The sequence below is a fragment of the Caloenas nicobarica genome, chromosome 8 (genome assembly GCF_036013445.1).
Source record: "Caloenas nicobarica isolate bCalNic1 chromosome 8, bCalNic1.hap1, whole genome shotgun sequence".
In the NCBI taxonomy this organism is placed as follows: Eukaryota; Metazoa; Chordata; class Aves; order Columbiformes; family Columbidae; genus Caloenas; species Caloenas nicobarica.
In genome coordinates this window covers 13,496,714-13,523,529 of record NC_088252.1, presented here as the reverse complement: position 1 = coordinate 13,523,529, position 26,816 = coordinate 13,496,714, and the positions used below count along the sequence as shown (strand labels likewise).

Sequence of the window (26,816 nt, the reverse complement as noted above, 5' to 3'; positions counted from 1 at the left end):
TTGCTAAATGAGAAAGCAATGGCATGTTTAATACATGTGAAGCAGGAAAATCTAAATAATAAGACAAGATTGACCAAATAGTAGAAAGCACTCTGGATTGATGAGCAGACAAGTAGATGGGAAGACTACAACAGCTTCCAAACGAAGCAGAGATGCAAAATGTCATACAACTAAGGTACTATAGGGAACAAACTTCTCTGTCTCTGCTATCGAGATATATATATATATATACACACACACACACATATATATATATATGTGTGTGTGTGTGTGTGTGTGTGTATATTTCTATGGATAAATAAAAACTCTGCAACTCCCACATCCAATCCAACGCCCCCTAAGAGTGCCTTGAAATAAGACAATTCTTCCTAAGGGCATGTGTACTCTGTAGTAGAACAGAGCGCCACGTGCAATGACCAGGCCAGCTCTGAGGGACTCTGCTCAACGTACTGAAAGCCACTAGAAATAGCAACATTAGCGTGCTGCTTCCTACAGATACACAAACCCACCTTCCCAGAAGAACTGAGTGGGAGCCGAGCGCCAAGCAGCCAACACTGCAACTGGAATCCAATCTAGCGTGTTTGGAACGGCACAAAGCCATTGCAATGAATTTCACAGGATGGTTCCACAAGGGAAAAAGGTAATAACACAGTAACACCAGCTACCTTCCTTAAGCTTACTATCTTAACAAGACAAAGACAGTACTTTTAATAGGGTACCTGATACAATGTGTTTCAAATATGACTAATATTAATACCACCATATTTTTCAAAGAGCTTTTATTTGTCTGCTTCCTTTCTTGGATATACATAACATACACAGCACGTACTTTTTATGTTGGTGTATTATTCAAACGTGAGATCTGAGTCCAAATACAAAATTCAGTGATCCCATTTGCTTTGAACACAAGAGGTTAGCTTCTTATTCACATGAATAGCCAACAGACTTATCAGAATACCTCTATAAGACTTCTGGAAGCGAAGTATGAAACCCTAGTTCAGATATACATAATTTCATAGTACAGAAAATATATTACCTTTACAAGAAAGAGTTTTGTAAGAATTCCTCCAAAAAAGTAAACATTCATGTAAGCCTCCGCTCTTATCAACCTCCCCAAATCAATTGTGGTCAAAGACCACTGTGGCTACCTGCGCCTTCTGGACATAAGACCATTTTAGAACAGCACCATCATAACAGTAAAATTGTCAATCAATCCTTTAGCTGTCATAAATATACTTATTTCATAACTAAAATACAGGAATCTCACATTTCTCAATTACAATTTATCAACTTGAATTATATGTAAGCATATAAAGCCATATCGGACCCTCTATCACAGAAAATCCATGAAGCCCTTACTGTCCATTGTAAGCAAAGTCAAATCACATGTTTTCACAAAACATAGTATTCCTGACACCAAAAAAAAAAAAGTTTAGCTTGGCAACAACTGTGGTAAAAAAAAGGAAAAAAGAAAGACAAGTTTAAAAGTAGGATGTGTAAAACCTGCCTAAAGCTGTCCAACGAGCAGATACAAGGCATGTTCTCAGAAAGATGTGTACCGTGTCCCACGGGAATTGTTCAGCATTGCAAACAACAGCACTCACGTGCTCCCCCTCATTTTTGTTAAATCACAGGTTTTAATATTTCAAATAATTTATCATCCAGATTTTAAAAACCCAAGATGTTAAATTTTAAAAGTTTACGGGTTAGTTTTAAAATTCTGTTCCCAATCTTAACATGAATAGTAAAACATACTTTTGAAGCACTGCTGAAAAATCCAAGCAGGAATTGATGGTCTTACATATAACCATAAATATTCAAGAAATGGTTGGTCTATTTGGAGTTCAAACTGTGAATGTTCTCATGAAAGGGAAGAGCCTTGACGATTTGATTTTCTGTATTCTGTAAATGTTAGCATACAGTCCAGGGTAACATACAAAACCTGGCACTAGAACTGCCTCTTTCAGAGCCAAACAGTCTTCTCATGCACTGTAACCTACAGTCAAACATAATTTCCAACTGTGCTGGAAATTTTCTATTATTCTATATCTGACTTTTCTATTAAAAATATACATAGGCTGGATTTTTGTCTTAAAAAGCCTATCTTCTCTCACAACTTGAAAAACAAGTATCAAAAAGGAACAGCCAGCAAAAATAGAAGAAATAAACACATTGTGCTAGTTATGAAGCTCTGACACCTGGCAGCCACAATCTGAGGAACATTAAAAAATCCTATATACAAATTTTATATACACACTAAAAGCTTAAGAAAATTACTATATCTGGTTTTGCATTTATTTCCACCACTTCTGCATCTAGCTGCAACTCATGCAAATGAATTTTCAAATGTATTATTGTGCAATAATCATATTTTCTATTTAGTCAACACTTTCATCTATAGGTATCTAAAAGTGCAGACTTTTTGTTTAAAAGTTAGGCCTTAGTTTCTTGGATAAAACATAGCATATTTAGAAGTTCGAAAGCCAAGCAGGTCTCTCATTTCATTTCGGAATTTTGACAAGTCTTGCCGTAGTTCATTCAGGTTTTCCACAGTTGCCTGATCCGTGCTTTGCATCTTCTGTCTCATGGACGTCAAGTAACGGTGGACTAAGCAACACATCACTTTTTGATAATTCTCATCTCTCTTTTGCTTCAGATTTCTCCATTCCTTTAAACAAACATGACACATTTACTATGCAAAAGTGATTTTTGAGCCCTAAAGCCAGTATACAATTATACAGAGAATAAATATGAACAAAATAACAAAGCTATTTTAAAAATACATCCTGATGCACAAAAATGTACAATGCGTGCAAATTGCCAGCAAAATTTAAATTATATTATCATTTGCTGTACCAGCAAAACTGAAAATTTTTAATCTATTTGGGCTGGTAATCATCCTATAAGCAATTAAGAGTTCCATAATCCTGAATGTTTCTCAGTGCACATACCGTGAAGTCTTTAAATTTAGTTTACTTAATGCTATTTTTGTCAGCAAGAAGATGCAAAATTAGTATGCAAAATTACAGGGTACAATAAAAATGTTTATTTAACAAAAAAAATCCCTCCCCTCAACAATGACAGGCTTCAGTGATCCTTTTTGGTTATTTATTTTGACACTTCTCTAACATGTTTAAAGCCAATTACTTTCCCCAAAGAACATTCTAACCTCACCGTTTTTGAGATTAGCACATACTGCCTTGAGGTTACTATGAGTTTTCAATCAAGAAAAGCATTTTTTCCAGACTATTTCTGGAGGAACAGAGGGTTAGAGGGAAGGGGGTTGAAATTCCCCAAATGGAAAGTTAATAGAACCTTACTTATACACACAGGTAACATTTATTTATATTTTGGATGCACTACACATTATTCTATAATTCCTATTTATCTTAGTAGCACTCACCACGTGTCAGGCAGCTTCACGCAGCAATTTGCTGATTCATTTTAGCAACCAGCACCTTTCTAGCTTCAGAGCCTACAGCTTTCCCAATCATTTCTTACCTTTAGGCTGTTCTGACGTTTCACTTTGCCACTTGATGTATGAGAACAGATCCATTTACTGAGACTGTTGAAAAGATAACAGATAGTCTTGGGAGAGGGAATGACATTGAAAGGTGGAGGTAGCGTGCATTTGTCATCGAAGTAGCTAAGCCAAAGCTTGGCACGAGCAAACTTCCATTCCTTATCTTCATGATTCTAAAGCATCAGAAACATTAACAGAGATCAGAAGCAACACTATTAACAGGTTAGTTCGTAAGTTTTATGTTGTCATACCTTAGAAACTGACCGTTATTCAACTTTGATTATATAGTATTTTAACATATAGATTATATGGTATGTTAATAAATTTGTAACTAATATTAAATAATTCAAATACAAAAAAAATCTCTTCACTACATACTCTGGTGTAAATAAAAACTTCAGCTATGAAGGTGTAAATCCCCTACCAAATGCCCAAGCCCCACACCTTATAGCATCTTGGTTTGAACAGCCATTGTATCAAGAAATTGTTCAAGTCCCAGCGGGTCAAAGCCTTGCACATGTTCGACATGCAAAGTACCCATTTTATTTGGATCAAAGTAAATTAAAAGTTCATATTTGAAGGAAAGATGCCCCTTGTGAGCTCAGAGACAGAGTTCATCCACGGAGGTCTGTAGATTAGTCCACACATCGTAGGAAGAAATTTGTATAAAATCCAAAGATACAGCTAGCGATTATTGGAAATTAATCAGAAACCACTTACTGCTATCAGCTGGAAACTTTTATGAAGCATTGCCACAAGGAGTTTAGTTAATACAATCACAACCACCACATTGTAGGTACCAACAATAACAGCACCCACAAAAGACTGTAATTCTTCACCATAGCTAAAACGTGTGACAAAGATTGCTACATGTGCCAGGGAGAATATGTACCAGAACAGAGCAAAACATGTGCCAATAAACCTACAAAGAAAGAGAAAAAAGTATGGTTAGGTAAAGCATGTAAATTTATGGACTTCATGTAAATTCACTTCATGTTTACTTCATGTAAATTCAAGTTCAGTGAAAAATTCCAGTTGTATTTAATTACTAGGAACTAAGGGCTGGAACAACACAGCTATTTCATAGATAACAAACTCACGAATGGAATGTGTCATTGCTCTGTTGTTCACAGAAAATCCCCGCACAGTCTTTTTCTTCATTTACAGTAAATCCTTTATCATAAAGTTGTGTCAATCCAATTGTGAACGAGAACAAGACAAGAAGAAACATGCCCAGAAATTTTCCAAAATCTTGTAGCATCTGTCCCATTGAAATCTGTGAAGTAGATTTATTTCCAGTATTAGTAAATCATGTAGTTATTTTTGTTCGTACTCTCTCCTTCAGGTTCTAATCAAGGAAAACATATCTATTTACATTTCAAATGTTTTACTTAAATTTTAAGATGCTAACCAGACCTCAAAACGAGGAGGTATCCTTGTACCATTTTTCAGTGAAAAATTCTTGATGTTAAAAGAAAATTTAAGTAGTTTTAACATCACTTGATGAGTTAATTACTTTCAATTAGCCATAAGCAACAGTATGTACACCTTATTCTTTATTTGTAATCCCAATGGTAATAAAGAACTCACAAGTCAATAGATAAAAGCAGTAAATGAAACGCACTTGAACATCAGTACCATCATAGAAGTTAAGAAAACACTTCATAAGGATACTGAATTAATCAAAACACTTGGAATCATAATTCATCAAAGCCCATCTGCAGAACACAGAATTAATTCACTGTATGTTTTATGTGAGATTTTAAACATACACAATGTAGGTGTGTAAGCACATAAACATTGAAGGGTGTAAAATATAGAAGATATGACATGAAATTCAGATCATTAGTTTCCACTTCAAAATGTCCTATACAGAATCTTGCAACAATACAAATAACACCTGTTTAAAAAAATCATGCTTGTGCATCTTTCCAACACAGAAAGGACCTTGACTTACTTTTGTCGTTAAGCACAATTTTTTACACAGACACAGCACCAAATGTTTACAGCGTTTCAACTACTCTTCCTACAAACTTCTTCAGAGAACAATATACTGTTATAAACAATGCAAATACACAAAATGGACTCAGGTAAATCTAATCGTCTAAATACACCGGTGTGTGGAAAGCCTAATCCTACATGAATCACAATCTGTACCAAATCCTAGTCCAGAATTGCATCACTGGTCAGGTTTTGCAAGTGCGATTTTACTGGGAGATGAAGCACCAGCTCCTGCTCCCTCCCACGCTATTGGAAACTCAGTGAGTATCCCTGTTGTACAGTAGCTCCTGGGTATTCGCACAGTTTGCCATAGACATGGAGAACTGGCAACTGCAGGCAGAGCTATGCAGTAATTATTTTGTTTGGTCAGAGGATGAGTGTAATCCCCATCATAATTTTATCACATCTGTCCTTTCAAAGAAAAAAACAAACAAACCCCCACAACAAAACATTTACCGTTTAACTCACACATGGTTGCAGGCGAGAGAGAGACAAAGTAGATGAAACATAAATGCACAAATGGTGCAAACCGCCCCAAACTGTTTTGCCTGGAATAGTGTGTAACAACACAGCCCAAATACCAGTTGCTTTCTTCATATAGTCATGCTATTCCTTTTTAAGTATTTAGAATTTCTAAGCATTTGAAATCTAATGATCTAATCTAGGGAAATATTACTTGATCTTCTGTTAATAATAAAAAACCATGACACACAGCCAACTTACAAATCTGTATTAAAATGTGTTTTATTAATCAATAAGTGAAGTAACTGAATGCTTAAAAAGAACTCTAATAGCTAAGAGAACATAGTAACTGCCTTCACCCCCGCCAGGCTGTGGGGTTTCCATGCCATATTTCATTACCACCATTTGAACTCTGTGACCTACTTTCAGAAAATACTGTAAGAGTTGTTGCACAAGCTATACTGGCCAACAGTAATAACATAAGCTTCAGTGTGCCACTGAATGGGGTGACTGTTGACTGTTTTTATTTACTTGGAAAATTTCATAACATAGTCTCCTAATAAAAAACTTGTGAAAGATCTAGTACATAAATAAATATCCACATTAAACAGTGAATCTCTTTAAAATGTGGAGAGACTTCAGTGTTCAATCAATTTGTATAACAAGTCTGATGCTTACTGCAGCACCAAGACTTAAGTATTTTTTGCAAAGTATTCAAGTACAGTTCCATTTAAAAATGTATTAAAGTTTTTTCTTTTTTTTATATAAAAATAATTAACAACAACACATCCAGAGAGAAAAGGGCAAGAAGTAAACCAAACAAAACGCTATGAGGAGAAAAAGGCATCTTCCAATAATATTAAACTGGTTATAAGAACTATGAACGTTCTTTTTAAAGCACTTTTTATGATGGTTTTTAGAAGACCAATTTAACAAGCAACTCTTTTTCTTTTCTGTATGAAACAAAAATATTGTAAAAGATAATTATTTGTGCAGCAAGATCAAACACTCTAACTCATTAAAATGAGCTGGACCTTCAAGCTGGAGGTTTTCAGCTAGATCCTAAAGCCTTGATACAAGACCTAGTGATGCAAGTCAAAACTATCTACTTCAGAACCTGCTTTGGTATAGCTCCAGCTGCAGAGCAAGAGTTTAAAAAAATGCTGCTCCCAAATACTTATTCTGCCTTTGTGCAGATCATCCTCTTGCCACAAAGCTCTTAAAACCAGTCCTGTGCTTTAGAAGGCAAAGCACTGATTTGACCTATTAGGACAATTCCATCAGTATAAATCACTGGATGATGACCTTAATTATTCCAAGCATCTTTTCATTCAACAGACACTTGCAAACCCAGTGATGATGTTGACAACCAGCTACATTAACTAAACCGTATCACTATCAGGGGAAAAATAAATACAAAAATAAACCATCGGTACAAAAAAGCAGTGACTTGTCTGATCTGATTTATCATCATAATCCTCCCAGAAAGGCCAGAGAAGCTGGAAGAATACTGACACAAAGCTTTTCTCAGTGAGCTCCGCTTTTAATAACAGGTACTTTAGTTTGTAAGGGCTTCTCACTGGCAAGGTAACAAAATCAGTCAGTGCTGAGGACTAAAGCTGAACAGAAAAACCAAAGAAAGGCAAAAAATGTTGCCAGTAGAATAAGAGGTGACTTCTACTCACAATATTTTTTATAAGGTTGCTTTCTTCCTCCTTCTAATCTAAAAAAGGATGAAGGGAGGTAATTGCATCTGAATGTGATATCTTAATAATAGTCCATGTTCCCTCCCCTACCCCCAAAGGTACGAGACCACCTGTATTATTGCACCCTCGGGTCCACCCAGTTTATCTGAAGATTATCACAGTGAATAGCACCAAGACTAAGATGAGAGGGTCTGTGCTTAAAAAAGAAACCAACTAACAAAAAAACCACTACATGGCATAAACTCAGTAGAAAACTCCATGTCTGCTCTCAAATCAGGAAAAGAAAACCAAATTCTTTGCACAAAACCAGGTTAAATTCCAACTTTAAATGAAAAATTCGAATTTAGTTTAGAAGCTGTTGTGGTCTCTACTGTTCCAGCATCACAACACAAGACTGTTAATGCTTCCCTCCACCATCTCTGGATGACTGGATTAAATGTATTACATAATTAAAATATGGGGTTTTTACTGTCATTATTACTCATGGGAAGGTTCCAGCACATTCAACGTAAGAAGAAACCTGTTCTCCTTTCTTTACTGTGTCCAGTTCTGGGCTCCCCAGTTTATGAAAGCCAAGGCATTACTGGAGAGAGTCCAGCAGAGGGCTTCAAAATGATCAGGCATCTGGAGCATCTTTCTTATGAGGAGAGACTGAGAGAGCTGGGTCTGTTCAGCCTGGAGAAGAGAAGGCTGAGAGAGGATCTCGTAAATGTTTATAAATATCTCAAGGGTGGGTGTCAAGAGGATGGGACCGGACTCCTTTCAATGGTGCCCAATGATAGGATGAGGGGCAATAGGCACAGACTGAAGCACAGGAGGTTCCATATGAATATGAGAAAAAACTTATTTGCTTTGAGGTGGCAGAGCCCTGGAATAGGCTGCCCAGAGAGGTTGTGGAGTTTCCTGCTCTGGAGACATTCAAACCCGCCTGGACACATTCCTTTGTGATCTGCTCTGGTGACCCTGCTTTAGCAGGTGGATTGGACTAGACGATCTCCAGAGGTCTCTTCCAACCCCAGTCACTCTGTGATTCTTATAACCGGCTGTAAATAGATTACTATTTCAATACTCTTGAGAGATTTATATTTTTCAAATAAAGCAACTTACACAATTCAACTCAGTATTTAACTTCAGTGAGATCACAGGCATAAAAAGGCTTTTTTGATTACTATTCACTTGCTACACATCTCATTCTTTTACCTTTTAGAGAGGAGTTAGGACGATCATTTGCATAGAACTTTACTGAAGAACCTGATCCTTACAGTTTTCAAACTGCAGATACTTATGCAGTCTGTTAAGCTAAGAACAGATGAAAACAGTATAGGTACAGTTATCATGGGAAAAAAAAATATTGTTAGAAAGTGAAGTACACTAGGTCTTCAACTCTTTTTCTTACCTTTTTCCATCTAAATCAGTATGTTTTACACGAGAGATTAAAAAACCAAACTTCAATACAATATTACTTCTTTCTACTTTTTACTTTCTGACTTTCTTACTTTAATTTCGCCTTTTTCTGTTTTCCATAAGACTTCATAGCAAATTAAGATCAAGTTTAACACTTTCTCAAGCAGTAATGATATTCACCTGGAGTGGTCCCAGAATAGAGCTGGTTGTGTACATGAAGAACAGACGAAGGTAACTAAGAACATTAGCAAAAGCAAAAAGACCTTCTGCCACCAGGGTAGGATGGAACGCATCCCAGTCCTTCCTTTCGGCATAATCATGAAACTACAATACAAAAAGGACAAACTGAGATCACTGACATTGTAAATACAGACATGCACCGCTCTCTACTTCTGCCTCCAAAACAGGCAATAGCATTAAAGAAATTAACACATATGATTCATAGATGGCTTACTGCTTTCAGATATCTCACGCTTTTTAGACAAAGCCAATTTAAAAGCCATTCTGGGGGGAGCCAGAAATCAGATGATTTAAATTCAACACCTAACTAATGTACCCATGCAATTTCAATGTGGTGACAGCTGGTCTTAACCAGCTTTAGAAAGATATAGAAGTACTTAGGATCTGAGGTTCCTTCAATGGATTTTATGAATGACTACAGAGAAGGGGAATCACAAGTAAACTTGGTGTAAACACACCCCTAAAGTATACCCACTAGGTACTATTCAGCTGTTCATAGAATAATCCACAGATCCCTAACTTTCGGCTTGGCTGAAAACATCCAGCATTTATATTACCAGCTTCTGATCTCTCAAAATGGATGTTAAAAAAATAGTAAACTCAAAGTTGCCTTAAAATAACTTGCCCAAAACAGTGCTGCACAAAGATGGCAAGAAACAGGGATAAACATGTTTTTATACATTGCAATTGCATGTACAAATCCTTCTGTTACAGAGACTCATCCTTTATTTCTTACAGCATCAGTGTCTAAACTATGGACCTACGATGTAAACCAAGCATTTTTATTTGGTTTTATAAATAATATAAACTATAAAAATAATTTTTGCCATGTAAAAGTGGCAAAAAAACCATCACGTGCCTGTTGCATAGGACAGGAGTCCTGCATCTTCAAAAAGGTTACGACTTAAATTAGCAGCAAAAGGCTCTTATCTCAGCAAAGGAACTACTACTGCAGACGTGCTGGTTGCAAAGCAAATGGTTGGGAAGGCAGCCCAACATGGTATTCTCTATTTTTTTCAAGAAATGAAGCTTTCCTAATGATTACCAGCCTCTGAATCCAGGCAAGGATAGGGAAATGAGCCAAATACCGAGCTGGGAAGAACTGAACCAGTTTATTTCCCTCCCAGCTGCCAGACAGCTGTCAGCTCACAGTCTGCAATACAAAATAATGGTGCTACTGCACTGCCTTGAATTTTGCCAGAATATGCATATTCGATTGGTCTGGCAGCTTGCCATATGCTGTGCAGCTAACAACACATGCAACAGAATGGGAATGATAATTTTCAAAACTTGTATTTCCAATTAAATCCAGATGGCTTTTCAAAGAGAAAAGACAAGGCTTCTCTGTGGTCTTTGTGCTTTTTTCCTTACAAAAAAAAAGAAACCAAGCAACCAAAAAAACCTCTCACCAAACCAAAAACAATAAAAAACCCAAAATGACAACAAAAAAACCCCAAAACAAAACACTAAACCCAAACACATCCACCTATGACATTTGAGCATATGTAATCTAAAGCCAAATAAAATCTTCTCTAACAAAAAAGTGTTAGACAATCTAAACACAGAGATTACTATGAGCTTTCTGGAGGGTACTGTTCTATGGAATCGGGTGAACTCAAATGCCAAATCGGATGAGTTGTATGGGGAGATTTCCCCAAATGCCAATCAAGCTGTTTGGAAGAGCAGCCAGTTCTTACAAGGAAGGCAGCTGCCCTGTTTGGGGTCCCTGAGTACTTGGAGATGTCTTGATGCTTTTTCTAGCCCCCATTTGCCTCATCAACTTCTCTCTGAAGCCCAAGATGCAACAAGACCAGCAATCTTGACAACCAAATGGCCTAGATCACATAGAACACAACTCGGAAGTCTAAACTGTATCCATGTAATAGGCTATTACTAAAGGAGTACACTTAACTACAACACACTACAACTAAACATACTACATATAACATATCTTTGCATATTTTGCAGCAATGTGCTAAATTTATATTTGCCCAGTGGGTCCCAGAGGAGCTTTGGATCTCTGAAGATGGGTGCTCACCTTGTTATGGGCAACTACTTTGAGAGCAAAAGTTGCCAAATACAGAGAATTCATGACAAAACTAAGCTGATTACGGGATTCTTCTAAAAAGTCTTCTAAACCATCATACCAGAGTCTTTTAACATCCGACCACACCATTCCTGCAAGAAAAAAAAAGCCAGGAAAGTCAAGCCATTGCATTGAATAGATATTATTTTACAACTAAAGCACTTTTACCTGGCTTTTGTAAATGATATTTTAGCTAAGAGAAAGAAGTGGAGTAATTAAGTAGATTTACTAAAAGCATTGTATTGGATTAAAAGCATTAATCATAAGGCAACAAAACGTTAACCTTTTCAAACCTACTTTCCAGCTAAGAAACACATTCTCCAATAAAAAAGGGCACGAGAGGAAATGAAAAGCACTATAGAAAGCATTACATTCCTATATGAAGTATCAAGTGTTTCTCAGAAGTGTGTAGGTGTTACTGAAACGATCCAAAATGTGGAAATTTTTCCTACCTTAACTGGTATTAAATAACATTAGCAGCAAAAAGAGACCATGACTTAAGACTGCAAAAATCAAAAGTTTGACTTAGAGCTATATGCATTTAAATATTCAGGATCCTTATAGCAAACTTAATTTTACCATTGTTAATCATGTCTGGCTATATGAAAAAATATAGCTGCTAAGATTTTTACTAACTGAATGTCTCTTACAGACTTGACATTTTTATAAAATTTGAAAGGACCATTAGATGAAATATAATGGCACCTTTGATTTCTATGAATAATCATTTATTTAAGGTTTTTTGAGTACTTCAGACTTATACTACTATATTTAGGACAAGAAGAAAAGCAGAATATGTATAAATGGTAGTTAAAAACTGTTAGACATGGGTTAGCTTTGGAGACTTTGCAATTTTTCTAAAACTCTGGCCCAGTAAGAACAAGATCTAGTGAATGGAAAAAAAAATCAGATACTTATGTATGACTTTATTTGTTCAACGAGTTCTACTGCTATGTTGGAAGGCATAATAAAAAGAAAAAAGCATGCTGTGCACAGTTCATCAGAAGACTCACAATCATCTCTCTCCTTCCTGGTCATAAAGACAATATTTCTAAGGCACGATCTCTGTTTCCTTCCATATGATCATCATGTATTTTACAGTAAACTTGTCACAGAATCAGTAAAAAGAGCTGGAGAGGTAGAAGATGCTATAATTGATGTTATTTACACACACAAGAATTTGAGTTCTGTTGCTTTATTTTGCTAGAGAAGACACTTGTATGATTTAGGCTAAATAACTTCGAAAAGAGAATTACTGTATTCATGATTTGGAAAGTTAATCTAGCAGAATACAAAACTAGCTGCTAACTAAGTATGAGAAATTCTGTTGTGGCTATTTTGACATTGATTGTTAGAAAGTATTTTAATGGGACTATGCAAGACAATAACGCAGGTAAATCCTTATTACTTGGTTCTTTTTATTCCAGCCGATTTTGTCACACATTTTCTAAATTAATTCCTTTTCAACAGTACAATATGTGATTATAAAATATGCATTTAAGCTATAAATGCAGTTCCTATTTAAAAAAATCTTAAGACTTAATAATGTGAAAAATAACCTGATTTTAATAATTATGTTACTTATAGGTTACTTTTCTTATCTGAAATCCACCTTAAAATACTATATGAAGAAAACATGTTTCTATAGCCTTTCATTAAAATTTCCGAGACCACCTAATGACACTCTTTCTGCCTACTTTAGATTTGATGGAACAAAAGAATTTCTAGAATCAGATATTGAATCTCTAACAAAGGAACAGTCTGTAACACTGACTTGTACTCGACATTTGAAGCTTTCAAGTTTAAGACCTGCATGTGTTTGTGTGTGGGCTACTTACTATTTCCAAAATCTGCATGAACTACCCAACAGTTTTAACACAGCCAAACAACTAAAGGAATCACCATTACAAAAAACCCCACCATAGAATAACAAATAAGCCACTCACAACTACTTAGATAAAAACTGTGGTGTTTTCAACTATATCATTGCTTTTTAGAAGTCCAGTCAATCAAATGGTACATATCTAATCACCTTACATTAAAGCATAGATTTCCATTAATTTATTTATCAAAATTTAATGTAAAAACAACACACACCAAACAAGCAAAAACATGTTAAAAGGTTTTATGAATTTCCAACCAAGACAAAAGTTCATGAGGACTCAACAAAAATTATACCTGTGCTCCCTCTACTGCATCAACCAGAATTAACATGCAGCGGTTTGGGTACAGTTACAATAATCAGTGACCATGACACACAGAATGGGAAAGTAACAGGGGAAAATGACACTTGTTTCTGTGTTTTAAAACAAGGATGAGGGAAACGCACACCTTCGATTTATTAGACTAAGATGGAGCATGCGGCCATACGTATGCAGACAAAATCATACAGCATATGTACTTTTTTCTTTAAACAACAGGCCAACTCTGCAACAAGTCCAAATTCTATTATTACTTTTCAAATCAAGAATTACAGAATAGTCATGAAAGACCAACTGTTACTTATTGTTGATGTACCACTGAAGTGGCAATTTTGTACATACTCAAAAATCTCACATTTACAGCTATGAAAGAGATTTTGCAGAACTCTAAATTTGGCAGTTCTTTGAAGTTGGACTAGGCCAACAAAAATGTACAGAATCCTCCTGTTCTATCTAGTTAGAGCATAATAAAATAGAAATTAAAACAGTGCAGGAATTTATTTTATGACTGCAACTGCATGCTTAGTCCAACTATTTACAATCCAGAAAAAAATATAAGTAACTTGCATACAATGCACAAATATTTCTAATTTACTTTATGATTATGTAAGGTCTTAGCTAGATTTTCAAAGAAACAGTAACTTTACTAGTAATATTCATATTGTGGCATAATTCCATACACAGACGCACAAATAATTAAGAAGCTCAGATCATTCCTACTACTATTTTATAGAATTCATAGAATCATGGAATATCCTGAGTTGGAAGGGACCCACATGGATCACCAAGTCCGACTACTGACTCCACACAGGGCAACCTAAAAGTTAAACCATATATCTAAAAGCGTTGTCCAAACACTTCTTGTGAAAGAGAGCTGGAAGAATTAAAAGTTTAATGGATTGCTTGCTGATGAAAAAACAAAACAAGTTTGACTTACAATGATTAAACCATCTGCACACTAAATAATACTACCTATTAATGAAAAATTACTGGAAAAAGTCTGAAGTGATGTCTGATTTAATTTCATTCCTCAACCACTAACGACATCTAGTTGATGTCAGACTCTTATCTGTTACAAAACTATCTGAAGAACACACATTTGCTTTGCCTTCAGGTTATTTTTCTTTCTTTCAAGATGAGAATTTTAAAATGTCTAGCAACACAGCTTTTGCACTAATTTGCTACTGCACAACTGAATCTCACTTGTATCACTCAGAATGCTACCAGTCCTTCTGAAGAAAAATTTCACTCTTCTGTTAGAGCCTACAAAATTCTCTTTGATACTTCACTTTCTGCAATAACCAGGGATTGTTCTAACACTTCACAACCCTTCCTCAAAACATGTTTTGGGTCAGTGGGGTTTTTTGTTTGTCTGTTTTGTTTTTCCTGTAACACTATCCTCCAAAAAGTAAACTTCAGTGGAGCAATGAGTAACATGCCAATTTCCTAAGAAGGTAGTACAAATCATTATCGTTTGATCAGTATCAGCAATCGTCATGCAATCTACTGAAATCATACCTACCTATCAGCCATATTATCAGAAGATAGTCTATTCTCTCAAGGGCTGGTCCCATTGTATTCTTCTTATTCTCATTGTAGACAAGGGAGTACAAATTAAGTAATAACAGAAATGTGAAATATGAAGCTCCATGAATAATAAACTTCATAAAAGGAGTGTGAATTATTCGACCTACTCGAGATTTAGGGGCTAACAAGTAACACAGGGACAGAACTGGCCAGAAAATGCCCACCATCAAAACAGTCAAAATTTTCTTGCATGTGTGCTTGCGTCGATAGCCTGCCATCTGTCCAAACCATACTGTGTTCAGAAACTGCTGGCAGTTAGATTGAGCGACAAACTAGCGAAAAGGGGAAAAAAAAAAAAAAAGAAATAAACAAGAAATCAGTCTCAGGTTTCTTAATATAAATTACTAACTTACATTATCATTAACAAAATCCATTTTCAAACTATGTGTAGTCACCAATGAACAGGAAAAGGCAAGAATTTTAAGCTGAAATAGTTATAAGAGAACAAAAGTTCTATGGACCTATTATGATCATAAACGTCCAATATTTTAATTTCATTCTAAAGCCAGCAACTAAACATGAACTATACATACTGGATTTTTAATGGTTTTCAGGTTCAGAATGAGTTTTGATTTATAATTATTTATAAATCTAGCATATAAATAACATCATACCTCAGAGAGCTTCATTGTCTGTTATAATAAAATACAGTGATCTTATCTGAAGAGTAAGATACTGTTATTGTACAATAGTATCCACACTGTAAAACACAACACCTTGTAAGATGAGGACTAAAGTGACCAAGAAGTTTTATACATATCAGTTCTTAAAATCATTCTGGCTCTATTCAGCAGGGTTAATTTTAAGTCAGAGTAAGCTATGTTGTATCGGTCACTCAAAAGAAGATAATTTTGTTCTGAAGGTTATGTAGAATATGCAAAGGTAGTTTGAAATTTCAGATGCTTATTTGCATGGGGTTATAAAAGAACATATTTCACTAGAAGATGGTTTGCCATGTCACTTAAAAAATATCAAGAAAAAGAACGTTGATGTTATAATCACATTTCAGAAAGCACCATGAAAAACTGTCTCTATAGTTCACTTGTCAGAAATAAAACAAATTCCTCAAAGATACCTTCCTCATACCACACAAAAAAATGTTGTTATTCTCCAACCACCATGGTAAAAACAAACTATGCTCAAAACCAGAACATCTGAAATACTTCAGTATTCTTGTTTAATGCATACCAAAAATGTGTAATGCTGGTTCTAGGATATTTTGTAACTACAACTTTTAAACACTATGTACTTTAACAGTTTCACAAACAGTTTAAGGCTAAATGCATAGAATAGAGTTATAATGCCTTCTGCAAATGCTAAATAAAAATGGATTCTGCACGGAAAGGAAACTTTCTGTCTCTGGTTCTTGTACCAGAATCCTACAAATACCCACTTGCCTTCTAGAACAGCAAAACTGGAGTTATAATTTGTTAATGGATAAAGACAACAATGACTTACTGCATGAAAGAAGTTCCATACTGATGGCACGAAAGGCGCCACTATTCCAGAACAGAGGCGCCATTCAGTTATACCCACACAGGTCTGGCATAATTACTGAACAGCACAGACAAGGCCTGAGCCAAAACTGAACAGCTAATGACAAGCAAGAAGATGATAAATCATGTATGGCACCTACAGATCCGTGCCTCCGTAGGCAAGGATTTAATGAGGATCTGAACAAATAATTGCCACTATGAGAGCTGTTCATAAGAGAGCAGTCTATAGTCCAATACAGAAAATACTAAATTCTTCTCCACAGTAAATACGGAAGAAACACTCAGTATCTCGCAATATAATTTCCCTGTTTCACATGCAGATGTTCTGTGTATTACCACCTCTTCTATAATTCTTGCAAATTTATTTCCACTTCTATGTCTAGAGGCAGAACAAAAAATTAAATTAATTAGTAGCAAAATATGATACAGAAATCTAATTACTGCAAAGACAAACCTCTTTTTGATTATACTTGATTGCAAGTTTTAAGCGGCTTAAGTTCATCCTCTCTTCCAACAATCCTCGCTTGTCTACATGTTCATCGCTAGATGTGTGATTCAGAATAACTTCCAGCTCCCGTGAATTCCGTGCTTGGGCAAGCAAATCTTTAGCAAAGGTTTTGCACTGTTGAGCTAGCTCCTCATAATCATTTCTGAAGGACATAGAAACAGTACATACTATTACACTGCTCACATATTTTCCATCAAATCATTAACTGTTTTTGGTTGGGATTGTATGTTAAGACAAATTTAAAAAAAAACAAAACCAAACAACAATCATGTCAAGGTCCAAGCATTCCAAAGGCAATTCCAAGTAAGTTTCACCATGTGACATAACAACTACACTTCGGTTTAGTTTGCAACTCCACTAGACAGAGAAAAAATGAGAAATTACTTGCAGTATACAAATTCTTATGAGTTCCATATAAAGATTTAAAGCTTAGAATTATTTCCAGGAGATGAGAAAGCGTAGTAGTCACAAAACATCACACTGGGAAGTTATCATGTGGACTTTCTACTTGGAAGGGAAGTTACTTTGAGTTTTGCTTTACTCCTGTCATCTGAAAATTAAAGTCTATTTACTGAATACTATTTATTAATACAATAAACACAAGAAAAGAAAGCACATGATTTGCTTGTCTCATCCGGCACATAGTGCATTTTAGTGCCAAGTTGTATCACGTAAATGCAACATTCAAACTCTTATCAAGAAAGACAATCAGCTATAAAACCAGAAAATTCATATGTTGTTTAGGAAAGTAGAATTTTACCCCTACAAACATTCCCTTTCATGGTCTCAGAAAAAATACATGCTTTTGTGCTGGTAAGCTTCAAAATAGTAGAAACCTACAGAGTTTAAACATAAAATTATACAGAGAATTTGTTCATTAAATAGACAGGGCATTTTCAGCACGAAATCTTACATGCTCTTCAGAGTCTTATAATATAAAGCAGCAAAATTAGGAAACAACACCCAAAACAACTCCCAACATGAGTCAGGTCAGTACAAACAGGGTGTTGCATACTTCTACCCTGATGCAGGGAAAAATAAAGTGCAGAGTACTAATGAAACATTGATATGATTAATAGGTGTGCAATCTTGAAATATGTCAGCATTTAGCATAATTTCTATTTATTTTTCCAGAGTAGAGCTGAAATTTGAACTGTTGGTGCAACTATACGCATTGAACTGTCTAGACCTAGAAGTTTTTAAAGTAATTAAACTGTCAGAATGACTGCTAATGAGGCATAAATTATATAACTTGTTATTATGTCTAATTATTGGTTTAAACACTTCAATTACAAAAAATTAAGAATAAACCTTTTCTAATACATACACATTTCTATATATGTAATTTCATGAACGTATCAAGTTGGTTTGTGTTTTCAATTCCTACCTGAATTCAACCTCAACAAGGCTTAATTCTTTCAAGTCTGCACTAAGCTCAAAAGCTCGCAGGATCGGATCCTCCTCTGTCAACATGATTAAAGCAGGACTGGCCAAACACCGATAAATGTCAAGACGAAACCTGTGACAAAAGAACATTAAGCAAAATGAAGACGTTTCATTTGATTAGCAGTTCCAAATCAGAACCTATTCCAAAAGTTTGCTTAAAACGGTCAGATGAGAGACGAAATAATTGGGTTTCTTAAAATCAGAGACTACAAGCATTAAAGTGATACATCATGGAAGATACTGCCCTTCACATAATAATCCTTATTATTCCAAGTATCAAAAACTGGCCCACCTGGTTCCCTCTTCTTTTCCTCACTACTTCAGTTGTTACCAGTACATCAGCAGAAGGCTAAAATTATTGGTAAAATGTTGACATTTTACGTGTTATACAGTAGTTCTTACGGTTTTTCAAGTGGAAATAAATAGAGGGAAGTAAAGCATGCAAGGCAACCTTCTACTTTAAAAAATAAATTAAGACAGTGAGGAGCTTTAATGTGCAATACAAAAAAATTAATTCAGGAAAAGCATCTGAAGGGATGTTTGCCTCTTGCAAAATTAGTACCTCATGAACACTAAAAAGTATGTTATCCGTTCTAGTTTAAGCTAAGAGCTGTTATCTCAAGCTTTTCTATTGTTTGTTTGCTTGCTTGGGATTCCCTGACACTTTTTCTCATACTGAAGTTAATGACACGGTGTATCAGATGGACACCAGAATGGAGCCTGTAGTAGCTGAATGCCAGTAACAAATATCCTTTCACTTCTCCTATTTTTCAGTATTTTGGATACATACTAGAGTAATTATGTAATAATTAACTATATATTGTAATTGCAGTCCACTTATGATCTTTGAGCTCTGTGATTTTTCATTCTCTCACATATTATATCATATTCAACCTTCAAATATGTAGTCAAGTTAACCAGAAAAAATATTGTTAAGACTGGTAAATCCCCCTCCTTATTTGAGCCTTTATTAAAAAGCTTTCTACTTTCAAAAATACTGGGGGAAAACAAAAAACCAAACAAACAAAAAGGGCTTTAGTTTCCATTCATCAATCCATGCTACATATGCTACATCAACACTTTTAGAAACAGGGTACAGAATTATCCACCTCCTCATTCTGGCTCAAAAAACCCCAAGTATTAACTAACTCAAAAAAATGTTATTTGCATAATTCCAGTGCTCCTAGCCCAACATAGCTAGAATGTTTGTGACACAACTGGTAGAAAAGAAAGAGTCCTGGTTTCGGCACTTAGCTTAATATGCACAACCCACCCCTGAGAATTACCATCTCTCACAAGAATGGTTACATTATATTAAAGGAATCCACTCTTAAGCTTCACCTTAAAGAGAAAAAGGGAACGTACTGAAGCTGACCCAAGCACTACCAGAGAATTAAGATAAGAATTTTTTTACCACTGCCTGTGACTGGTAAGTCTTACCTGGAATGTCGCAGACTATCTTTTTTGTTCTTTGCAGTACACAGTGTACATTCACAACCTACAGCATGAGGTTTGGGTAATGATATGTCTTGCTTTAACAGCATGGTGAGAATTTCATAGTTGTTACGATGAGCGGCTAAAATGACAGGTGCCACATCCATGGTCGTTGAGTACTCTGGGTTCTGAATGCGTTCCATTAGTTTCTGGAATAAAATGTAGCAAATATCTAAATTTATTACATACAGTTCTATGATGATGTTTAAATGTAGGAGTTTTTTTGACTGTTCAACAATGAATCCCTCCTTCAGAATATTTTCCTATGTTTCATAACATGAAAATAAAGAAAAATTTGTAACAATATTTAAACACCTCTCAGATAAATCCTGGAAAATGAAGAATGGACACAGAAATGTTTCTGGTTTATTTCCACAGAAAACCTGACATTCAGTGCCTACCTTCTCCAGTATACATGCATGATATTAAAAACTGAATTTTGCTCTAATTTAAGAAAAATGATTATATTTACTATCTAAGCACAGAAAAAAATATCATAACTATACCATACTCTGTTACACAATGCCTTATTCCTTCCCTCCCTCCACCTCTACTTGTAAACTTTTAATAAACTTTGATACTTGAGCATTGTCAGGTTTCAACTGATTAAATTTCAAGGTGAAGATCTGATGTTTATAGATTTACTTGAAAAATCTAGGAAGCTTCAACACATGAATATATTCATTATAGGTCAAGGCTCCTAATTACCTTGCAAACAGTCTACAAGAAACATTTACAGTCACTGTATTTTTTTTTTCTCTTCTGGACTAACTAGGCATCTGTTAGCCTTTGGCATGTATAAAGCCACCGGTTTCCCTAGGTCGTAAAGCAAAACAACATATTCTATTCTTTAAGACAAAAGAGGCAATAAAAATAATCCCTAATGTACAGATTCTACCACATTAGAGACGTGGAATTTCATTTAAGAACATTGTTTTACATACTACAGTTACTCAGAACACAATTGCACAGCCCCTGACCTCCCCGACCAAAAATGAAGGAATAACAACACTCAACTACAATGGTTGGTCTGGAGGATCTTTTTGGTCGGTGATTCAGTAGAATGTCGACAGCTCCCACCACTTCTGAGTCAATAGCCACCAAAAGTGCGTCCGATGACTAAGGGAAGAAAACAAGTCAATGTGAAAACAGTAGTGACTTAAACAGCATGAAGAGTCAATCTGAAGCCAAACTGCATTTTAATGTGGGTTTTCTTTTAACTTATTTTTAAAGTACTATAATGATATTCTGTATTATCACTACACGTATGGTCAGAACACATATTGAGGTTGTCGTTCCAGGAGTTAGCACAGCATTACTGACGATTTGTTTCATTGCATGAACAGCAGAAGAACCAGTTGCAGAAACTACTTTCTAGCAAAGATGACACAGGATACTTGCTTGTATAAATGTTTTTAATAACTTGTTAAACTGTACTTTAGGACTTGATTTTCGCAAGTATCTGTGAAACAAAACTCAGGCATATGAGATGATGCAGCCCCGCATTCACAGCTCTACGGTAAAGCCAGGAACATAGGCGCTTTTTTTTTCTAGGCTGGTAACTGCTTCTGAAACTTCTCTTAAGTTGAGCTAAGCAGCCTTTCGTTTTCCATACAGTTGATATTATTCTTTTTAATTCACCTCAGAAAATTCAAATTTTTACTTTAAAAATAAAAAGACACAGCTTTTATTCTTGCACTAAAAAGGTGATCTGGGGAGGGGAAAGCTTGTTGGGTTTTTTCCATCCAATATCAAACAACCTAACAAACAATACTACTTTTCCTTGTCTTACTTATTAAGTCATCACAGCTGCAACTCTCCCAGCAGCAGCAGAGATGTCACATTATGTTAAGGAAATATCGTTGGTATGAAACTGCCTCTGCCATCAAGCACAGATACAGTTTAACAAGAAAGCACTACAGAAACACATGCTTTCCTTAACTTAAAATCATATAATGTGCATTTTTCTAACTGTGCTACAGTTTTAAAAGTTAGTATATTTCACATCCAAAGAGATCTCTGCATTCTACACTTTTTAATATGATAGACTCTGACACTGTATTGCTTGAAGATAATCTACACGTTATCTCTGCAACAGGAATAACATTTAAAATGCAATTCTGATTTGTTAATATCATTGAAAATATTACTATACATTTGTCATGCAAGTTAGTGAGAAGAAAACACTTCCACAATTACTAAACAGAAAAAGAAATGAACTGCCTATAAAGACAGATTTCTATTTCCTTCCAAATTCTGACAGATTAACAGAGGAAATATATCAAAAGTGGAATACACAGATTGATAAGTACACTGAAAAATGTCAATAACTTATGTGTTGTATACCTGGCAGCCATAATCCAAAAGCAGCTGTAGTATGTCCAAGTTTTCATTTTCAATGGTTATGGTAACGGCATTTCGTCCAAGCACATCCACACAATTTATGTTCATTTCGCCTGAGCTGTTTTCTTCTAAGAGTTTCTTAACCATATAATAGTCACCTGCACAAGCAACTTATGAATGTCACTTACTATAAAGTACTAAAAGCAGATAAACATTATAAGTACCAGGTACCATCAAACAAGACAATGTTCCATAGCTGACAACAGATGCTGTATATGTCAGACAATTAAGAAGTCAAAGTAGATAAGCATTCTCTCATCAGGGAGGAAACTAAAGATATTTCAGGAGATCTCTTTCAGGAAAGTACCAAGATGTATTTTAATCCACCCCTTTAGTTCCAGTCCTGAAAACACACACACACAAGCATGGGTACTTTTCAAAGCTGGGACAAAAGCTCATACATAACCTGTGAGACAGAAGAAACATTAAGTTCAACTACATCAGAGAAGGCTTCTCGGTTCAAAAGAGCCATTGGCTCAGAGAAGCCCACTCTACAATGCTACAAACAGGTTTGCACCTTCCTTGAGCAGAAGCCGCATTACTATTCTCTGTTATCACTCCAATTTTAGTGTATATATCAAAGCAGGTGTAATATGATTCTGTAATCTTACAAAATTCAAACATTTGATAAGCGAGTAAAGCTAACTACGGTAAGATGTACATAAGCTGCACTTTTCAATTTGACTGAAGTATAGATGCATCAGGCTGCCATGTCTAGTATTATTCTGTTTAATTGATTCTTCTTGCCAAAGATAAAAGCTTTGAATTATTTTTCTCTAGCATAACAAATTATTTTGCAACATAGAAGACCGTGACAAAAACAGACCTTACTGTAAAATACTTACAGAAGTATATGTAGAATGCTTTTATATGCAGCAGAACACATACAGAGTCTGTAAGAGCACTAAACCAGCTGTTATAGACGCTTTTTTTTTTTAATGTTTTTTTTTGGTGCAACCTCTTAGCTTCCCGAGCCTCTGTTTATACTTGGCAAGCTGTGGGTCGGTCCAATGTTCAGGCCAGGCCCCAGCTGCAGCAGGGCAGCCTGGCTGTCTGACAGCAACACATCCCGCCAGAGAGCACCATGGCAAACCTGCTAACCCTGCTGCTGGACATCGCAGAAATACTCGTAGGGCTGGGAACTAACCTCACACACGGCCAGCGGACAGCTCTGCACGTACACACCGGCTTCTCCAACCGGCCTGAGCTACAGTAACTGTTCAGCACATGATTAAATGCCTGTCTCAGGGTCCAACATTTCAGACACACTCAGATGAGTTCAAGATTGTTTCTACTCAAGAGTAACTAAATACATGCTTAAAGTAAGTAGCGTATTTTAGAAAGCAAAATCTCTTCCCATCCACCACCATGGGCGCAAATCACAGGAAGCCAGTCTCCCTCATTCTGGAAACGCCTAGATAAGCTCCCAATTTTACAATAACTACCTACTCACAGACTCACTTAAGACTGAAGGCAGCAAATATCTTAGGAACTCTGACACAAACCAAACTCCTCACAAGCACAGGAGGCGGCCCAGCGCGCCTGCCCCTTCGCCCGCGGGCACCGGGGCAGCGGGAGGCGGCGGGGCCGGGCGGCGCCCCCGAGCCGGGCGCTGCGGCTCGGCCAGGCGCGGCGGTGCCCCCGCTGCAGCCCCGCTGCGGCACAGCGGGGCACGGTGTGGTACAGCGGGGCCCCGCCGGTGCGAGGCGCGGGCACCCGCAGTATTCACCGCCAGCCCCCGCCCAAAGCGCCGGGGCCGCTGCGCTGGTGCGGGACAGGGGCGGGGTCGGGCCCTCGGAGCCGAGGCCTCCGCTCCCCGAGGGCGAGGCAGGCGGGGCCGGGCCGGGCAGCGGCGCCGGTACCTTTGTCGCAGGCCAGCAGGAAGAGCTTCTCGTCCAGCGTAGTCTCCTCCTTCACCTGCCGCACGTCCTTCAGCGCCAGCAGCTTGTTCGGCGAGGCCGAGGCGGACGGGTCCGCGCTCTGGTACAGGGCGGCCATGGCGCCGGCTCCGCCAGGCCCATCAGAGCGCGGGCGGGGCGGTGGCGCGGCGCAGCGCGACCCCCGGTGCCCGCTGCCAGCCCGGCGGGAGCGGGGCGCTGAGTCCCGGCGCCGGCAGCCCCGGCAGCCCCGCGGGCCGGCACGGCAGGGCAGGGCAGGGCAGGGCAGGGCGGAGGGCGAGCGCTCCCCGCCGCACTGCGCAGGCTCTAATGGCGGCGCCCCCCTGCGACGGGCAGCGGGAGGGGCCGGGGAGCGGCGCCGCCGGGGCTGTGGCGAGGCAGCCCGGGCACGGCCGCCGGGCCCCCTCTCCCGTGCCGCGGCCCCGGTTTGCCGTCCTTCCCGGCAGCGCTCGGAGAGCCGGGGGGGGGCGGGCCACGCCGGGCAGGAGCTGCGAGGGGGATTTCGCGGGTTTCCTTCAAGAGAGCCCGTTGTCTGGCCGCCCGCTGAGGCACCGAGCACCCGCACCGCAGCACATTAACTATTAATAGTCCTCACTTCTGCTTTCGCCCTTGAATGTGTTTTGCTGCCAGCCGCTCCAGCGGCAGGCGGTTCAGCTCACGCACACTGCGGGAGGCACCCGCGCCGGGCCCTGATGGCCAAACACGCGGTGGCTCAAGGAGATGGACCCCAGCTGAAGGCAACTGCAACTCGAAGCTAGGTTCATCTTTTTGAAACACCCTGCGTTTGCCAGAGTGTCATTCACTTTCCCCTTCTGGGAACACTTCTAGAAATCATGTCTATTTGTTTTCCACATTAAAAGTGTGCCATTTTGTCCCTAAACTTCAAAAAGACCTTTGTATATTATATGATCTACCAGACACAAACTTATATATCATAGTAGAATAATGCAGAAAAAATTAAGAACTTAACACTTACTTCCTTAGCATCTGTTTGCAGCACGCAGAGGCAGAGAACCAGAGCTCATAGCTGTACTGACTTCAGCTGAGCTAGAAGGACTAAGATGTAAGCTGAAAGCTGCTGTTTGAATCTCCTCTAGAAGAATCTTGTTTGGTTAACACTTGCACTCTCCAAAATATTGTTATTCTGAGAAGACAATTCTTTTGAGATGGCATTAGCTGTCATTTATACTTCAAGATGTAGCTCTTAGTTAGCATGTATGTCAAATTTTTACACTGAGAAGAGATGGTTCCTACTGAAAGTCCATCTCAATTTAATCGAACTTCAAAGTAATTCTAAACATGTACTAGCAAGCCACATAATCATAGCAAATTTTTTCCTAAAGTGAACAAAACACTACAGCAATAGTTTACACAACTGGAAATAGTGACCCTTACAGAGTAAGTTGCTGATTACCTGGGCAGGTAAATATAGTACTTTAGATTTGCACATCTAAAGATCGTTTATTATTGCAGTACAGAGATTAAGTAAGGCTCAATTTAGCCTATGTTGATGAGGACTTAGACTCATTTGGCTCCAGATTCAGGGCAAAGAACTCAAATGCTGTACAACACCATGTCCTTGTTTGGAACTGGGAACAGAAACCAGGTAACTATCAAATACTAATAACTGGATCTTGTCCAGATAACTCAAACCAGTAAACAGAAAAAAAAAAGGATCTAAATCCAAGCACTTAATTCCCTCAACTCCCAGTATTCCCTTATGTAACAGAAACAAAATGGGTGCATCCTCTTTCTGTTAATACGCTGTGGAAGATACTGAAGACAAAGTTTAGTCTAACTGTTCACTCATCGCATTTCTTGGGTTTTGCCAGACTTCCGACTGTTTTCAGGAGCTGAGAGAAAAAGTAGCAGCTTCATACTTAAAATGAAATATTTCGTTTTTTAGTTTTCTTTCTTACTGTTTGGCTTCTGTTAACAACTTCATTAAAAGTCCACCTCCAGAATGTATAATGAAAATTTATGACTGCAGAGAAAGGAGTACAAATACTTACTTGAAAATTAATAAGAAAATAATTATGGACTTCATCTCATCCAGACAATGCACTAGTCTTTCAAGACAAAACCTCTGCACACATGATACACACTTTAGGAAAAAAAAAAAAAAAAAAATCTAAAGATCAATCTATAAGAAAATGCAATACATTAATGTGAAACGTCAAACTGGACTAGCCAGCTCTTTATTGTTTTTTACACAATATTTTATGAAAAATTAAAAAAAATTCAGATGTTTAGTCCAACTGCAAAAGCTAATGCATATGCAGACCTAATGACGTATTAAATTTCTGCTCCTTATTATTTGCTCTTTTTTCTTAAGACACATAACATAAAAGCCTCTGCTCA

At 37.4% G+C, this 26,816-nt stretch overlaps 1 protein-coding gene across 3 annotated transcripts; it reads right to left on the bottom strand.

The window, feature by feature from the left end:
* Positions 1-762: 762 nt before the first annotated feature.
* Positions 763-24,624, bottom strand: TRPC1 (transient receptor potential cation channel subfamily C member 1). Of its 3 annotated transcripts, none has more exons than XM_065639770.1 (13): positions 24,420-24,624; positions 22,501-22,667; positions 21,172-21,273; positions 20,101-20,303; positions 18,602-18,733; positions 17,161-17,356; positions 15,146-15,482; positions 11,375-11,514; positions 9,277-9,420; positions 4,624-4,799; positions 4,244-4,445; positions 3,502-3,696; positions 763-2,668 (listed from the first exon to the last, which is right to left on the bottom strand). In XM_065639770.1, the coding sequence occupies exons 1-13, from the start codon at positions 24,553-24,555 to the stop codon at positions 2,441-2,443; spliced, it is 2,358 nt and encodes a 785-aa protein (XP_065495842.1). In that variant the 5' UTR covers positions 24,556-24,624; the 3' UTR covers positions 763-2,440. The 3 variants fall into 3 exon arrangements, with proteins under 3 accessions (XP_065495842.1, XP_065495843.1, XP_065495844.1); XM_065639771.1 differs by having other exon boundaries at positions 22,501-22,655; XM_065639772.1 differs by lacking the exons at positions 15,146-15,482; positions 17,161-17,356; positions 18,602-18,733; ... (2 more) ...; positions 22,501-22,667; positions 24,420-24,624 and adding an exon at positions 12,436-12,848.
* Positions 24,625-26,816: the final 2,192 nt, after the last annotated feature.

Bases quoted from the DNA above. Each gene is read 5' to 3' on its own strand.
- TRPC1 (XM_065639770.1), bottom strand. From the start codon at position 24,555: ATGGCCGCCCTGTACCAGAGCGCGGACCCGTCCGCCTCGGCCTCGCCG. The intron at 22,668-24,419 runs GTACCGGCGCCG...GACATTCATAAG, and splicing joins CCTGCTGGCCTGCGACAAAG to TTGCTTGTGCAGGTGACTAT. The intron at 4,446-4,623 runs GTGAGTTTGTTA...CTTTCTTTGTAG, and splicing joins AGCAATGACACATTCCATTC to GTTTATTGGCACATGTTTTG.